The sequence below is a fragment of the Drosophila novamexicana genome, unplaced genomic scaffold, assembly GCF_003285875.2.
Source record: "Drosophila novamexicana strain 15010-1031.04,08,12 unplaced genomic scaffold, DnovRS2.1 tig00000009-arrow-pilon, whole genome shotgun sequence".
Lineage (NCBI taxonomy): Eukaryota > Metazoa > Arthropoda > Insecta > Diptera > Drosophilidae > Drosophila > Drosophila novamexicana.
In genome coordinates this window covers 454,024-472,432 of record NW_020824766.1, presented here as the reverse complement: position 1 = coordinate 472,432, position 18,409 = coordinate 454,024, and the positions used below count along the sequence as shown (strand labels likewise).

Genomic DNA, 18,409 nt, shown 5'->3' with positions numbered 1-18,409 from the left:
GACGACGACGACGGCGACGACGACGACAACAGTGCTTGTCTCTGCGCGCTCGTGTGTGTGAGCTTCTCGTATGTGTATTAGTGCGCGCGCTCATAGTGCAAAAAGCAGGCAGCTACTATAAAGCATTAGCAACAACAAGCGATTGGCAAGCGAATAAAACAAACAACGAAAACGCAAAGGAAGCACAACACGCACACACACTCAAACAGCAAATCAGCTGACTCGTGCGCACTCTCTCCCTTTGAAAAAAAAATAAAATAAAACAAAAGCGTCTCACCAACAACACGCGCGCTCTCTTTCACACTCTCTCGCGCTCTCAGTGAAGTGCATCCTAGCTGCAGCGGAAGCTTTAGCCAAAGCGTCGCTCTGTGTAGAGTTTTAACGGCTTCCGCATCCTATGCGAGCCGACGCGACTTCGAAACCGTCAGCCAAGTGCACTTGTGTTTGTCGAGCTGCGTGTGTGTGTGTGAGTGTGTGTGCGTCGCGCTCTTGTCACATGCGCGCTCAGTCAGCATAGGCAGCGACAGCGGCAGCGGCAGCGACTGCGTCGACGACACCCACAACGCCCGAAGACGGCGCTAAGCGAACAGTCGTCGTCAGGCAGCGGCAGCAGCAGCGTCAGCAGCAGCAGCAGCAGCGAATACCAAGAACACGCCACGCGCTCTAACAACAACAACAACAACAACAACAACAACAACAGCAAGAACAACAGCTACACCAATTAATTTGACCACAACAAGGACACAACAGCCAGTAAAACGCTAACGAATCGCGCGCGTTTTTCAACACATCAATTTGTGCAAAAACAAAAAAAAATCTGCGTGCACGTGTGCGTGTGCCTCCGCTTGTGTCGGTGAGCTGTCAACATTTTTCATCGATTTTCGGCTCGTCGTCGTGTGTTGTATGCTCGTCGGCGGCGCCCGCGACTCCCAGCCAAACGTCCTGTCGTGTGCTCGTGTGTGTGCGTGTGCGTGTGTGTGTGTATGCGTGTGAGTGAGTGCTTGTGCGCGCGTGTGTGAGTGTAAAAATACTACACCCCCGCTCACTAGACGTGCCCGCGCCCCCCACGATCAGGCAAAGCTCAAAAGCGAACGAAAACAAAAAAAAAATATATATATATATATAACTTGCTGTCTCTGTCGCACGCCGGGCGCTGATTTCCGTGAAGGCGCACCCTACACCTACCCCGCCCCCCCTCACAACCAGCCTAACAGCTAACTGTTTATTAAGTTTGTCAAGTCTATGCGAATGCCATACTAGTGCTTTATAACTGTACAATAAATACCAACTACAACAACCACAACAACAACAACAACAACAAGAAACGCGAGAGAACTCTCAAAAAACCAAAAACACAAACAAAAACAAAAAGCAATTGATTTTATTTATAGTGCCACAACAAAAATAAATAAATAAATAAGCAAAGCAACGTTTAACGTTCTACAACAACAACAACAACAACAATAAAAACAACAACTGTCAACAAGCTAAATAAAAGAAAAAGTAGCCAAAACTCAAACGCAGCGGCATTTGAAAAAACGCACGACAACGTATAATACAAAAATAAAATAAAAAATAAATATATATAAAAATAGCGCAATTAGCAAATGAAGCAAAGCAACAACAACAACAACAACAACAACAACAACAACAACAACAACAACAACAACTCAACTAAATTAAACTACAACTAAAACTAAACTATAAAAAAATCAACGAACAAAAGAAACACAAAAACTTGCAACCAAAAATACCAAAAGCAATGCGCCTAAATATTAAAGTTCACAAAAAAAAAATTGTAAAAAATTTAAGCTAAATTTAAAGAAGAAAAACTCATTTCATGTTGTTGTTATTTTCCAAGCGAATGTTGTTATTAGCCATAAAATAAATAAATAAACAGCAAGAATTATAAATAAAAGAACAAATTGTTGAATGAATTCGCGGTGCCTTTATTTATAGCGAGCAGCATAAATAATTAAATATATCGATATACATATATATATATATATAAACAGTTTAATAATTCTAATGCATATTTAGCCAAGCAATAAAGAAACGTTAACGTGCAATATTTAAAGTTTACATTGAATTTAGCATAAAACATTCATTTTTGTACATTGTGATTTCAACAGAAACAAAAACAAAGTTAAATAAAATACAAATTAAACAACAAAATACGCTACTAAAGTTAACGCCAGCAAATAAATCAAAAAGTCATAAATAAACAAAAACAAACTAAAAGTAAAAGGTTGAAAAGTTATTAATTATATTCTAAGCAACTATTATTATTATTATTATTATTATTATTATTATTGTTGTGAGTCCGGCTTTATGCGCCGCGTCGTGTTGTAATCAACGCCAAAACAAAAAACAAAACCAACAACAACAACAACAGCATCAGAAGGCATTAATAAATACCAAAAATAATACCAAAACACAGTTTTGGTCACACTAATTGTTGGAAATTTCGTGTATAATCACAAAAGTGACTAGATTTTTATGAGAAAATGAGCGACAGGGAGCGATCGTCCCCAACACTGATCGAAACTGGCTTAAAAAACTTAATCGGCGGCCGTGATGGTAATTATCCACTGATCAGCGGCATAAATGGTAAGTTTCGACAGACCCGCCTTTGTATCTGACAGATACATTTTTGAGAAAAAGAAAAAAAAACGCAATAATTGAACTTTAGCCAACCACTTGAAACTTTTAATGTGCCCCAAACATTCCGCAGTGAATGCCACGTGGCAAATGTCGCCATCAAGTCGCCTAGCAGATGCTCTATCTAACTATAAATAGCATGTTTAGCCGCCTAGCGTATGCTCTTTCTCATATGAAATTGCATTGTTTATGATATTGTTTTCAATTATTCTTTATTTTGCGGTGGTAAATATGCCATAAAGTCGCCTAGCAGATGCTCTTACTCACACAAAATGGAATATTTTATAAAAGTTCTCAAGCTATTCTTCAGTTAAGTGCGGGATTATACCATATATGCGCCTACCAAATGCTTTTTCTTTTATTTAATATATATATTTGTCTTTAATTATTGTTTATTTTAGTGCGGCAAAATGTACCACATAACCGCCTAGCAAATACTCTGTGTAACATGACATTATTTTGTTCAATTGGTATTTTTTTAGTATTCTAAAAAACTGTAGAGTTTGTAGGGAATCGATGCATTCACATACGCCTGTTTGGCCTTATCTGACTTTCAGATACTCGCCTGTCTCCGACCAGCTGCAAGCTCCTTCAAAATCCATCATACCCACTTTCTGTTACATATTTTACAGGGTGTAAATATACATATGTATTGCCCTAATAAATCTCACATTTTATAGGGTATTTGTGCGTTCACATACACCTGTTTGGCGTCATCTTACTTTCAGATATTCCCCATGAACTTTTCACCAGCCAGTTACAAAGCGCCTTCACATTCCAGCATACCCTCTTTTAATACCAATTTTCACAGGGTATTAATATATATGCCTTGCCCTCGCTTTTTTATCCAGCCAATCTGTTATACTTAATCCATATTAATGTGCTTAAAATTGTATAAAATATTGCCCAAGCATGAACAAAAATTTGTGCTTGGACATTTTTCATTGTGCCATAAATCAAAGTGTGCGGAAAATGGAAAAACCTCTTGAGCATGATACCAAATTTGTGTCTGGCGCTTAAATGAAAATATAGACAACGTCTGTTAGACATTCGCCTGATAAGAATCGTTGTGGAAGTATTACGAGCACCTGCCACGCGGGCCAAAGGTCGAGGCGACACCGCCTATAAGGCTGATAAGGGCTTTAAATGGTAACCATGGGCAACGCCAAGGTCATTTTCAGTTCCATTTACAAATAATTGAACGCTTTTCAAATGATATTTATACATTCTGAAAAGTGTACAATGCCTAATGACAACTGAAGGTAGTTTGGGGGCAGTGCGAGAGGTCGCAGAATGCGAGCGAGCGAGTTTCAAGATGTGAGCGGGGCCAAAGGTGAGGCTTGAAGCTAGTCTAACAAAAACAACATTTGAGAGCTGCTAAAGCTTAGTGCATATGTGTTATTGATATACTAAATATGCCCGATATAGATTATATCTATTGGCGCATTTCGGGTCAATCAATTGATTGATGCACTTGAAATAGACAAAAATATTCTAAAATCTTTTCGAATATCAAATACGTTTGTTTTTTATTTAAGATCAAAAGTTTGAATGCAGTTGAGCCTGGGCTTGTGATTTGCTGTTGCGTGAAAAAAAATATATGACTTTTTAATTATAATAAATCTATATAAGATAAATTGGTGATATTATAAAAAAAGTATTAATTCGATTGGTAAAATCAGAAAAATAACAGAAAACAATTATACTCTTCATTTACCAACCCTTGTAAAGGGTATTATAATATTGTGATAAAGTGTGTAACGCATAGACGAAGACATCTCCAATCCGATAGAGAATATATAATCTAGATCAGCAGCAACAGCAGGGTTAATATAGCCAGGTTCGTCCGTCCGTCTGCCAGTCCAGCTGTCCCTCTGTTTCTATGCCAACTTGTCTTTCAGTCTCTCAAGTAACTGTGCATAGGTTCTTCTTTCTGTTGCAGGCAGTATATGTATATGTTTGAACCAACCGTATCGAATGTCTTTATTATATAGTCTTATCAGGATATATTGACAAATTTAACTTTACTCTCCAGGTGCAAGCTTTAATAGGTAGGTTCTTGTATGACAAACTATTCTAGACACTTTAATCAAACTTCCAATTGTCGAGCTGCGCTGTTGTCACATATCTGCAAAAGGCCAAATATCATGCCAAATTAATAATACCCTTCACAAGGGTGTACAAACTCGTCTTTTTGTAACTGCCATCCGCTTGGACTTGTCCTCGAGAATGCATAAAAACTTTTGGCTACAAACTTTGAGAGCCTTTTTTGAAACTCAGGAGCTTGTCGTTTAACCTAACTTTAGCTGCAGTTGTTGGGGGCTGTTTTTGCTGCTTTTTAACAAGTTTTCTGCCTCAAGAATATCAATTTTAAATGATCTGCTGCAAGTTTTGGCCGCACTTAGCTCTCCCGCTGTGCTGTGCGGTCGGGCATTTTGGCTTTTCCAAGCAATTTAACAGCAATTTGTGCTGCATACGGCCGCAATAATTGCAATTGAAGTGACAACAGCTTTGCCGAACAGACTGTGCCGAGCTGCCCAAAATGTAACACCAGTGGGCGTGGCTGACGGCCATGGGCGGCGTCGTTATGGCCAGAAATCAATAGCATAAGCAAGCAAAAGGCAAACGAGAAAATGCCATTAAAAAATGTCATAATCGGTCAGCATAATGACGAGTGGGCGGGGGGTGGCTGGGGGGTGGGGGGGTGTGGTTATTGACCAACTAGAGAATCGGCTTGCTTTGTGCATTTACAGTTTGCTTTTTGGCTGCGCTATGCCCCCGAAACCCAACCCGGACCGAGTCAGCCCCTCGCCTGCGTCCACGTCTTGTTTCATAAATCAATAAGCGGAAACCCGGCAATCGAGGGGCACAACCGCCCGCCCGCCTGGCCGCCAGCCTGCCTGCACTTGCTACACAACTTAAATTTATTGCAGCATAATTTTTAACTTAATTTCCCCCGCCGCCTCCTGGCCGCACGCCTCGCGCAGCAGACGCTTATCGTGGACGTTGCGCATACGCCGCGTGTGTTAACAAGCGCTTGATTACCGCATTAAAAACTTGTATAAAGCACACGCTAGTTAAATACAAACACTAAACTGCGCTGATAAGCCACTTTAGTGCGCGTCTACAGATACGCCGAGTGTATCGAGCCAAGGGGGGGCTGGGTGGGATGGAGGGGGCATTGCCTGCCAGGGGTTGATGTGCGCGGTCAGCGCGACGATTGTGATAGCTGCGAGCTGGTAAATCTTACATGAACACACAGATAAGATTGCGCTAGATGAGGGGACTTTGAGTGGAGAGTGGGCGGGCAACTAGATTATGTTAGTTCAATGTGAGATACAGTGATGGGGAGAGAGAGAGAGAGAGAGAGAGAGCGAGAGCGAGATGCCTTGGCATGCAATATGATTTGCTCGAGATCGAAAGCAATACCAAGGTATGGGAAGGTGTTGCGGCTTGGGCAGATCATTTGTCGAAAATACGACTAATTTTTAATATGAAAGGTTTTTATTGGAAATAAAGTACAGTCATTGCCCAAAAACTAGCAACTTTTCGGCTTACATATTTGGCTCTAATGCGAATCTAATCTTTCTCGAAATTCTCTATTTACACTCTTTTCTCCAATTTGTAATATTATTTTTCTTGCATTTAGTTTTTTTTATAGAAATTTGTGGTACAGTCATCTCCCAAAGTAACTAGCACACTTTCATATTTCATTGTAATACGAATCTCATTTCTGGGTATTTTTTATTTATACAAATAATTGCTTTGCATATTTTAAAATTTCAAATAATTTCTGGAAATTTGAATAGTAAATAATGAAAAATACGTGTCGATTTCTGTACATTCAAAGTGCCGACTTTTATTATAGGACTATATGCCTTTCGAATGTGTCATTGAACGTGCTATATATATCGAGTGATCACTGTACTTCAATGCGCAGATCAAGCTAAATGAAGTTCATTTTCTATACAAACAAAGCACAGGCCACTTTATGATCTAGAGTAGGGCCTAGCAGAGGTTGAGGAACTGTCAAACATGGATCTATATATATTCATATAAACATCCATATATATAATTTGTGTATTTGTATATATTTGTGTATATCTAAAATTATTTTCAAAAGATATATCTTTTCTTACAACTCAACTCATAATTCAAATAAAATTACATGACTTTCTTTTATTTTCTTATTGTTGCAAGTTTTAAAAAACTGCATTTGCAGCTGTTGAGTAAATTCGCGTGTCCTTTCATTTGTTCTCTCTCTCTCTCTCTCTTTGTGTGTGTGTGTGTGAGACATGTTCAAATGGCAATCGAGTTGCATGTTAACACTGCATAAAGCAGCAATAACAACAACCAACAACAATTGGCACACATAAATTGATGTATTTATTTACTTATATATATAAACAACAAATTAGTTTGCCATCATAAACAAGGGGAAGACACAAAAGAATGTGCTGTCAGCCAATCAAAGCGGCTGCTGTTGGCCATTTGAAATGCCAATTAACAATTTGTTGTTGCTGATTGCAAATTAGCTGCTAATCACACACGCACACACGCACACATAGATATGGCATATATGGATCAGTTGCTGTGACATAATCGCATTTATTGACTGCACACGCCGCAATGCACACCTCGCCTCAGGCCACCCTACTCCACCTCTTAGCCTCTCCCAAATGTGAAGTGTATTTATAGTGCGTCATATTGATAAGCTGGCCATGCTCACGCCTCGCAGACGACTTGACAAATGGCCCAGGCAAGTGCGTCAAGTTTTGCCACGATAATGTATCTGCCATGTCTCGAATGTGGCAGCTGCACGTTGAACGCGCACTTTGCTTGCAACTGCTTTCATCCCGGGCGCAGTCTTTAATCTGTTTTTCTACTTAATGGAAATGCCGGCACGCCCACTTATAATGTCGGCAGGCTCCTCTGCCAATTAAAACTTTTAATTGAAAATGTTCAATGTTCGCAAAACAAACACTTCCCATGAAATCTTTCTATTGAGCTAATTCATAAGCCGGCTGCCAACGTGTTGAAATAAGGGCGTGCGGCTTAAGGTGCGAGATATTGCAAAGGCTTGACATATATTTCAATTTACATTTATCGCAAACCTTATAGCTAAAGCTCATAAGCTAACGAGGACTTCTTTGATATTAAACTGAGCTCATTTTTTCAGATAAGTGCATTACAAAATGTCTATTGCAGAGTGTAACAACTAATATGTATACCCGGTGCTCATTAAAAATGGCCAAAAAGGGTCTATGGTTTTTGAGCAAATGTATGTAACACGCAGAAGGATGCATATGTGACCCCTTAAAGAAGAATGTTCAAAGTATACCCTGGTTGGATAGCCCTTTGTTTCTTAAAAGTATAAGCATTTATTTGAGATAAACTTGTGTCTCACGCTGCGTATGCGCAATATTCGGCATATAAGCACATATTTGATTAGTTTTAAAAAAAGCCACAAACCTCACCCAAGTATTATAAATGTTATTAATATGTTCAAAGCATTTGCCTTACACGCTGCGTATACGTTATTTATTATCAATTAATTATATGCCATTAAAAGCAAATATATTTGATATGTCAGCAAAAGTGCATTGACAGCTCGATAGCCATAAATTTAAATTAATTAAAAGGCCAATAATTCAATTCTAAATTTAATTGAGAAAAAATTGTACGCAAATTGCAGCTATTTAAAGTTTGCGTTTTGACGCTGCGTATGCGCAATTTTTAGCTAAATATATTTATAAAAAGCAAAAAGCAAAAGGAAAGCAAAGCAATGCTGGCAATAACAAAAGAAACACAAGCATATATAATTTGACAAAGTGTGAAAAATATTTTCATAATCTTAATGTTGCATGCTGGCAGCAGCACAGGTCGTTGGGGGAAGGGGTATGGGGTAGGGAAGGGGGTCGGTTGCCAGTTGCAAGCAGCGAGCGTTGTGAGTGTGAATTTGTCAAGCATAGCAGCTGATGCTCATTTGTTGCTGCGCACAGTTTCTTTTTTGTTGTCACAAAATGCGGTCAAACAATTTGTTTATGCGGCTATTTTAAACACGACAACAACAACAACCAGAAGCTGGCCACATTTTCTAGTACATTTTAGCCAACTGACAGTTTAGAGCAACAAAAATTGTCAGGCAAATTGTTTAATCAATGCCGCAAACTCAAACTCTTTAAAACGAAAGAACAAGACTACTCAGCCAAAGCAGCGGAATGCTAAGGCACTTACACACACACACACACACACAACCACACACACACAGACACAAGGCTGCGGCAAGGACGAGCACAACAAAAGCAATTTAGCTACCTGTAAAAGGCAGCAGCAGCAAAACGAAACGTGGCCAACAATAAAAAAAAATGTAGGAAAAAAATCAAATTAAGGTTAAATACCACAAAGCGAGTCGCATACACAGGCATATATGTAAGTGTATGTGTGTATGTGTATGTCTATGTGCATATATAGTTATGCCTTAAATCCAAAGTAAGCCAAAAGCATGCAGGCGACTTACACCCACACACACACACACACAGCCACACTCGCACACAAGTGTGCCGCTGGCGGCAGCGCCTGAAAGCAGGCAACACATTTTGGCATTTTCGTAGCACATTGTTGTTATTTAGTTAGTTGGTTGTGACTGTTGTTGTTGTTGCTGTTGTTGTTGCTGCTTGAGGCAACGTAGGCGTTGCCGCCGGAATTGTGTTGGTAAAATGATGGACAACAGCAAAAACAACAACAGCAGCAAACCAGCAGCAGGAAGTTGAAAACAGTCACGAAAGCCCTAGTGCAAAAACGAAAAAAGGGCACTAAAAATACACGACAACAACAACAATAACAATAAAAACAACAACAACAACAACAACAACAGCAACAATTCAACATTAATAACCCAATCCATAAATGAAATAATGCTCTTAATTCCATTTGTTTGCGCGTGACGTCAAAAAAAAAATACTAAAAGAACATCAAACAAACAAACAAAAATAAAAAAAAAATCCAGGCAGAAATCAAATACAAAAAAAAAAATGTTAAAATAAAGCCACGTAGAAAATCAGGCAGAATAAAAATAAGGACATGCCTGAAAAATCGAAATACAATGGGCAAAAAAATACTTTTGTTTGAACTTTGCGTCCGTCATACAATATAAAAACCCCCCAACCCGCCCCCAACCGCGTCCCGTTCGCCTGCTACAATCGACACTCTTAATGGTTCTGGCCCGGCACGAAAGGACAGCACAGCCGACGACACACAGACCCACATAGCTGTCGGCCAAATACCAGCACCGCCCCCCCCCCCCCCCCCCCCCCCCCATTCCACGCCGCCCCGCCGCCTCTCCGCGCTGCCGAACATGTGTTGGTTGTAAACAGGAAGCAGCAGCCGAAGCGGCAGCAGCAGCAGCAGCAACGACTGACGGAATGTTGTTGCCTGGCATTTGCGCTCTCTTTCACTCTCTCGCTCTTTGCCGCTCTCTCGCTGGCGCTCTCCAAGCCGAGCAGCATGTTGCAAATGTCAAAGTACCAAAAACCCGGAAATTCGAAGGACATGCTCGAAAAGGCTGCTCGTACGCCCACGTAAGCGCCCACACACACACACACACACACACACACACACACAAACGCTCAATTGTCCAAACTCTACACAAAGTGTAGACCTGCGCAGGCTACAGCTCTCTCACACACATACTCCCTCTCTCTCTCTCTCTCTCTCTCTCTCTCTCTCTCTCTCTCTGTTGAGCCGCTCTCTTGCTTTTGTCTGTTTTGCTTTGGCTTTGTTTTTGTTTTAAAGCTGCCGCGGCTGGCCTCGCTGCTGCTGTAATTGTTATTATCTCATTGTATGCCGGCAACACACACACACACACATACGTACGTACACACACACACACACATACAGGTAGAGTTTAGCTCATGTGTGCGCAAATGTAAGTCAATTTTAAACGTCTTAAGCCAAGTTAGCGTCCCATGTGTGCGACACCTACACACACACACACCCAAGTCTCTAGTTTTTCCTGTCTTACACCCCGCTGCTTGCACCTCCTCCCCTTACTGCTGCCTTTTACTTTACATTAACCAAATTTGTGTGATTTGCAGCGCGTGCTTAGATTGTTAACCAACTTAGCGGCTCGTTTATTTAGCCTTGTAGGTTGTAAGCCAACTTTGCAAGCAGACGAGAGATTATATAGCCCATCTATTCTTGAACAGTTTTTAAGTCCAACTATCTAGACGTCCTTCTCTCTGTTTCAATTCCATCTCAATTTTAAAGCTATCTTTATTAATATTTATTTTCTGCTAAGCGTATGTGAAAGTCAACTATCTCCTCCATTATTGGAGCAAAATCTCAACAATCACATAGTTGCCATGGGAACCAAATCTGATGTAAATTGAGTTTTGTATACTCTTGTAAAGGGTATTATAATTTTGTCATGAAATGCGTAACGCATAGAAGAAGACATCTCCGATGCCTTAAAGTAAATATGTTTTCAATCAGCATCAAGAGCAGAGTTGATATAACCATGTCCATTTGTCAGTCCGATCGCCTGTCTGTTTCTATGCGAACTGGTCTCTCAGTTTACGTTCGTCTTCAAGGATTCTTATATGAAAAACTTTGTTGCCTACCAACTTATCTTGATTAAACTAGGCACTTATAAGTTTCATTATGCTCCTCATGTATCTGCTTAATCTTATCAACATGGGACTACCTATCATAAAGCTGCCATAGGAAAGATAAGCCGCAAAGTGGTTCTTGTGAGTCAAAATATTCTGTTTTTCAAGATATTTTTATCAAACTCAGCCTTCGCGAGTTTCACTCTTCTTACATAGCTGCAAGCCTTAAATATTTAGCTCGGCGCCATATAATTTTCTTTTTGCTTTCACAAATATCTCGAACAAACTTTTCCATTTTAGTTACCAAGCACAAAAATCGATTCAAAACAATCCAAAAGAAAGAGTATTTGGGCTTCGGCAAGTTGCAGCTAACTTAGCATGCTTGTCTTATGTATATACTTATATGAACATCTTTTTAAACTAGTTGAAAATGTTGTTTAGCTTGTCGCGTCACGAGTTTCAGTTTAACAGCCACGAAAATTGCAAGTTCACAATTTGTTTAGCATTTAATTTTTATGCCCGTGTGTGCACAAGTTTCCTCTTGTTTGTTGTGCTAATTTTTTATTTAGCAAGTGTTGCGTTTTATTAGTGCAAAAATAGAAAAAAAGTTGTTGTTAAGTTTGTCGGAGATGATGAAATACGCTGCTAGCTGCAAATACGTAAGAGGTTTGGTAACATTTAATAGCCCAGAGGCGGGCTCTAGATAAACTTGTAGGATACGTGCCACAGTGCGTATGCGTGTTGTGTGTGCGTGTGTTTGTGTGCGTAAATATTACTCATACGCAGCAGCTGCTTGGCTGTGTTTAGGGATAGAAAGCACTTAATCTTAACAAAAGCTGCTGCTATCTGTAAATATCTTTCACATTCCCCCCAAGGCTTAGGGCTGAGCATTAAGCATACGCACTGTTGCCAAGCTAATATATGCACACGATGCAAGCAATCAGAACAAATGAAGCGCTGCGCTTCGCTAGGCTTTAGTTAATGATCTAGATAGTTGAGAGAAATGTACTCTGTGCATAATCGATATTTGTCTATCGATAAATGTGTGAATCGAATAGAGATATTATAATATACAGTTATCGTGTATTGTTATATATTTGCATGTGCGATACTCTTACAAGCCATTCACCCACTTTGCAATGCGTACAGGGTATTAAATGCATATCAGTTTGTCGCCCGAAACGTAATCAAGATGACGACCTTCAGTTCTAATGTTAAAAAACACATTCAAAAGCAAAAATTTCGAATGACGTCAGTTGAGATGCTCGTGATAATGTTAATCATAATCAAGAGCATAATGATAATGAACACAAAGAAGATGATGATGATGATATTGATAATGATTACGATGATGTTGATGATGATGTGGATTAAGAGAATGCTGCCCAAGCAAAGATGAGCTACCTTTTGGCCAGGCACAACAAGAATGTGGCTTCGTTTTTGCGCGTCAGCAAAATGCGTATAAATAAATATTGAAAATTGTTAAATTTTTAAATTTTCTATATGCAATTGAGAGTCCAAAAAGAGAAACAAATGTTGAAAGCAGGCAGACATTTAAACGCAACATTTAGCAACAAGAAATAGATGAAAAACTTGCTGCAAGTATGCAAAATGCAATTTCGAACAAAAGCGAACCTTTGAACACCCCCCTCCCCCACCTCCCCCCCTGCACACAAACCCCTCCCCGCTTTGCTAATGCTGCTTGGCATTTGTTTGTTTGTCGTGCGTCTGTTTTCATATACCACGCCCACACAGCTAATTTACCTTAAAATTCATTTTGATTTCAAATTTTCATGTTGGCCTCTGCTTTTTTCTTTTTCTCTCTATTTTTTTTTGTTGTCTCTTTTTGCTTTTTGGCTTTTTTAATTGCCAAATATTTTGTGTACAATAGATTTTTGAGTCTGTACATGAAATATTTTAATGTACACATAGCTGAATATGTATATATACATATATATATATATATATATATATATTGAAATATATAAATGAATGTTTATGTATGTATTAAGGCATTTGCGTTGCTTTTGCTGACGCAATAATCGATTGTTTTTAAATAGTTTTCTTAGCCGATTTTAGACGCATCAATTGCAAGCTCGCTAATGTCTTTATTTTAAATACCCTGTAGACGGAATGAATTGCTTAAGAGGAATGTTAGACCTATGCATGCTCTGGCCTTCAATTCAGAGATCATAATAGCTCACGATCATTATTTGGTGTGTGGCTTTTTTAAAGTATCATAGATTTTAATTAAAGGAGGGGATGTGGTGCTCACGCCGAAGATTTGATACCCTTGTAAAAAGTGGTGAATCTATTCTTCAGTTAAGACTCTCAACAAAGGTATAAGAAATGCGAGCTGAATCTTAAGTTTGTTTTTGATGAAAGTAAATTTCTGGCAAATCTAGCATATGCAGGGTAGCTCGCCCGTCTGGCATGCCCCTTATCTCGACCACCCACTTGTTTTGCCATTATTTTGCGCGCTCCATAAAAAAAAATTCGCAATGTTGGTTTTTGTGGCCTTAATTTGTTGTTGAGCCGAAAAACTGCCTTTAAGAAATTAAAATTGCGGCGTTAAGCGCCGGAAATCGATTGATATGCCGCACTTTTTATTTATTTGTTATTTTTTGGCTGATAGTGAATGAACAGTGGCGTAGTCAGTGCATTATCAAGGGGGATTTTACACATTTCTAAATGCTTTTATTTTGCTGCCATAAAAATGTGCGTTGCCCTACTTGTTGTTTTACGATGCAATTGATTAGAGTTTCTTGGAATGTCCGGCAAATAGTTAACATTCGATTATAAGCAAGCAAGACAGGGACAGTGAGTGCGGGGGGGGGGGGGGGCGGTTGTATAGGGGGGAGAGAAATAGAGAGAGCGTGAGCTTTAGATATCGTCTAACTAAACTCTGTGTATAAACCGAATGCCATTTGTTTCCGCCCTCATTTGTCACGGCGGATCTTTTACACAAACAATTAACACTTGGACACGGATATATCTTAAGTATATATATATATATATATATATATATAGTTCCTTATCGATATCGCTTACGATTAAAGTGCGCAAACGTCAATTTCGTCTGCCTACAAAATTGCAAGCTTTGTGAATTTATTTGTATATTTGTTTTATTTATTTTTTTCATAAATATTTCTTTTGGGCTGTCTGTGCGTGTTTTATCACAAACAGTTTATATTTGTGGGTGCGGGGGTTTGTTGGTCGTTGAAAGAACGAGGGGGGGGGGGGCTTTTAAATGGTTACTTTTCAATAGTTTATTGAGCGCTGGCGATTTGTATATTATAGAGGGCTGTAAACAAACGATTATGGTGTTAGCCCAAAGCAAAACAAAGAGCATTTTGTTGTTTATATGAAATACGAGCATCTACCAGACGGGCTTTCTGTGTGTGTATGTGTGTGTGGGTGTGTTTGTGTGGGCAACAGGAAATCAAAGTATTGCAGCTAATGTTGATGTAGACATTAAGAGGAATATATTGATACTAAAAGGGCAGCTATGGACTGCAAAAGATGTGCGTGAAATCAATTAAGACACGAAAAGATATATAGATAGCCAAAAAGTTATTGAATATATATTGTAATATAAATGTTTATAGATAGATACATTCATCAATAATGGAAAGATTAGTAGTTAGATAGATAGATAGATAAATCAATATATATGGATGAAAAGATAGATATATTAGATAGGTTGATATATAGATGCCTAGATAGATAAATATATGAATAAATAGATACATAGATGGGTAGATGTATCTAGATATATATATAAACATAGGCGAATGATACAAAAAGTTTATAATAAAATATAATAGTCTGCAAAGGATATATTCAGTCTACATCACAATGTTAATCAAATAGTAAGAATGTTTACAATTCTCAAAGAGTTTAAGAGATTTATTTGACGTGCACATCAATTTTAACTAAAGGATAGAGTAAGAGAGAGAGAGTGAGAGGGGAGAAAACTTTACAACTCGCCTTAATCGAATGTCAACAAGTTTATCGATTTCCGGCAACTTGATTTACCTGTAAAACTTCAACGTTATTTTGTAGCCAAAGCTGAAAACCCATTTGTGTCAAATGTCTTGTGCTGTCAAACTGTCATTGGCTGGGCAAAAAGGCCTAGACGTAGATACGCGTGTGTGTGTGTGTGTGTGTGTATGCAGATACAAATTTATCTATTTCAATGTACGGGGAGCGTATCAAATATTCATTAGCTTATGGCCCGTTCGCAATTGCTTGTAATTTGCTATTGGCCAGCCGCATATCCTGCGTGGCAATTGTGGCCCGAATGTGAAAGATGGCTTATTGGCTGTCAGTTGGCAACACAAGACTCGAGACGTTGTCTGTCTGCCTGCATAATTGATGAGTGTCACATGCAGACGAGTGCGGCAAGGGCGGAGTGGGGGGTGGGTGGGTGTAGGGGGGCAACATTTATGAGCGTATCCCATAAAATATGCAACAAAATGTTTGTCCAGTATGCCGAGCCAAAAAAAAATAAAGAGACCTGCGGCCGGCTTCATTTAGTTAGTTGGCTTTTCATTTGGCTTTTAGCCGTTTTGGCAATTAGTTTGTGGTTGCATTCGCTTGACATTTTGGCAACGTTGTTGTTGTTGATTTCTCGTGCTCGTTTTGTTAAATGACATTTCTATTTCTTCAAGTAACACACACATGGCCAAAACGGATTTGTTGGCTTTAGCTACAGCTACAGCTGCTGCTTGCCTCTGTGTCTATGTGTATTGGCAGCTCATGCGCCCATCCTCACCTCCCCGCCGCCCACCTCCTCCCCCTTTCGCTGCCAGCGTCGTCTTTGTCGCCGTTGTCGTCTGCCACTAATGTGGCGTACATTTTTTGGCTAACACTTTATCAAGATGGCAGACGCCTTGGCAACGGGCCAAAACCAATGCACAAAACTATAAAATGCTACCTAGCCCATCAGCCGTGCTTGTGTATGTGTGTGTGTGTGGGGGGGGGTGGGGGAATAGACAGTGGGTGCTGGCAAATGCCTCCACCTTGAGTCCTGCTGCTCAAGGAACCGTCACTTGCCGGGCCAATGATCAAAAAGTCAACTCGAAAGTTGGCCTAATTGCAGCCAATGCAAATTGCCAGCGTCAGAGAAATTATGAGTCAGCATTATGAGTGGGCGTGGCCGTTGGCTATTTTCTGCACGAAAAGGCAGAAATTTGACTATTTCACTATTTGACATTTGCATTGGTTACATGAAAATTAAAAATAAAAACTAAAAATTGATAAAGGTTACCAAAAATAAACACATTTGCAATTGGTTCAGAGTATAATACTTAGCTTTGATTGGAAAAGGACATTCCATAAATATATATTCTTCGACGACTTTTTTTCGTTCAGTGTAGCGTCTGAAATGTATCTTGCATTGGAAAATAGAAAATACGGCGCTGACTAAAGCTAAAGCTTTTCCATACGCCGCATAGCATTGCTAATAGATCATGCCTCCCCCCGCTACCACCCACCACCGGCACGCCCCCCTTCGCCCAACGGAGCTAGCGACAACGTGCGCCATTTGTCTTAACCTTCAGGAACATTTAGACGTCATTCATCTCTCATAATTTTTGCGCGAAAAGCAAACGATTTGTTTTTCTTTCTTGGCTTTTCTTCTTCATGTTGTTCTTGTTGTTGTTGTTGTTGTTGGCTTGTTTTACTTATTGTTTTTCTTTTAGCTTTTCGTCTTTCGAGCGCTTTGGTATTTTTCCACACCGTCAGCCTGGTTAAAGGTATTAGTTTTAGCCATTTTTGCTGTGCTGCTCGCTCTGAAATTAAATTTAGCCACATTTTTGGGGTTTGTTTTTTTTTTTGTTTCTTGTTTTTGATTTCTAGTTTTTGGCTTTTAGCGCGCGACTTTTTATTTTCGTTTGGCTCATTGACATTTGCCTCATGCCACAGCCGCAGTCGCAGTCGCATCTGCAATCTCTCATTCCCATCGAGTCATGTGCAAATCTTCTGCTAGCCCACTCTGTGTCTCTGTGTTTGTGTGTGTGTGTGTGTGTGTGTGTGCAGTTGTCTGTGGCATGCTACAAACACTCTGCCTGCCCAGTTTGATTGGCTTTTGAGCCACCCCTAAAGCGGCGAGGCGGCGGTTTGTTTGCGCAGGAGACGCTCAAGGCCGTTTGATAAGATTGTAGAAACAGCCAGAATGAATGGCCACGGAAGTAGCAACAGCAGCAGATTCATGCTGCCAGCGTATAACAAATGGCATTTAATTTTTTAATGTGCCCGACACACAGCGCAAACATTGAATTCAAGTTGCGCCAAGCAGCTGTGGCCCCCCGCCCAAAAATCTTGCCGCACCATTTTCAGCTCAAATTGGCGCCCATTTGGTATGCGAGACTCTGCGAAACGGAATAAAAGCTTATTTATTATGCTTTTAAAATTTTCATAACATTTTAATTAAGCTTTTAAATTCATAACAGTTGTGTTTGCCTGTTAAGTTCTTGACATTTAACTTATAATTACTGTTATTGCATCCAATTTTCATTCTGTTGAGCTTGCCTGTGAGCAATCAATAGCTGTCTCTCTTTCTAACTATAAGACTATTTCAAAAGCATGCATATGTAAATTAACATAACTGTTATGGCATCTAATACCCATTCTGTTAAGCTTGCTGCTAAGCAGGCTGTAGCTGTCTCCCTCACATCCTAACCATTTTGCTGCAATTTTGTTAAAATGATAACATTACACTAACAATAACATACATATGTACATTAACATGAAGTCCTCTGAAAATGCTCTTTTCTCATTATGCTAAGCTCTGCACTCACTCTGTTATGCGTATCTTCTGTTATAGTGCTGTTAAGTACAAAACATTAAAGTTCCAATAACATACGTAAGTAAATAAACATCTAACCCGATGTTAATTCACTTTACTCATCATGCTAAGCTCTCTCTGTTCTCCCACTCTGTTGCGCGCTCTGTTAGGCGGCTCTATTGTGTTGTAGCTCTGTTAAATATCCCGCTTTAACATATTCTTAAATGTCTCTACATTTATATTATTATAATTGTTTGTAAAGGCCATTTAATCAAGGTGTTTTCTCTTATGTGAACCACATAATAAATTTTATCAAGGCAATAAATTTGAAATACAGCCCTGTTCTCCA

The 18,409-nt window shown here is 39.4% G+C and overlaps 1 protein-coding gene across 5 annotated transcripts in view; it reads left to right on the top strand.

The window, feature by feature from the left end:
- Positions 1-18,409, top strand: part of LOC115766443 (hepatic leukemia factor) — a 72,219-nt gene that overhangs the window by 13,114 nt on the left and 40,696 nt on the right. For 2 of the 5 annotated variants that reach the window (XM_030710425.1, XM_030710399.1), the window contains exon 1: positions 2,275-2,610. The exons of 1 other annotated variant lie outside the window; for it this stretch is intronic. In XM_030710425.1, the coding sequence (XP_030566285.1) occupies positions 2,508-2,610 (103 nt within the window). In that variant the 5' untranslated portion in view covers positions 2,275-2,507. Of the gene's footprint in view, positions 1-2,274; positions 2,611-18,409 lie in introns of those variants that run through there. 2 more of the 5 variants (XM_030710391.1, XM_030710408.1) reach the window with 2 other exon arrangements.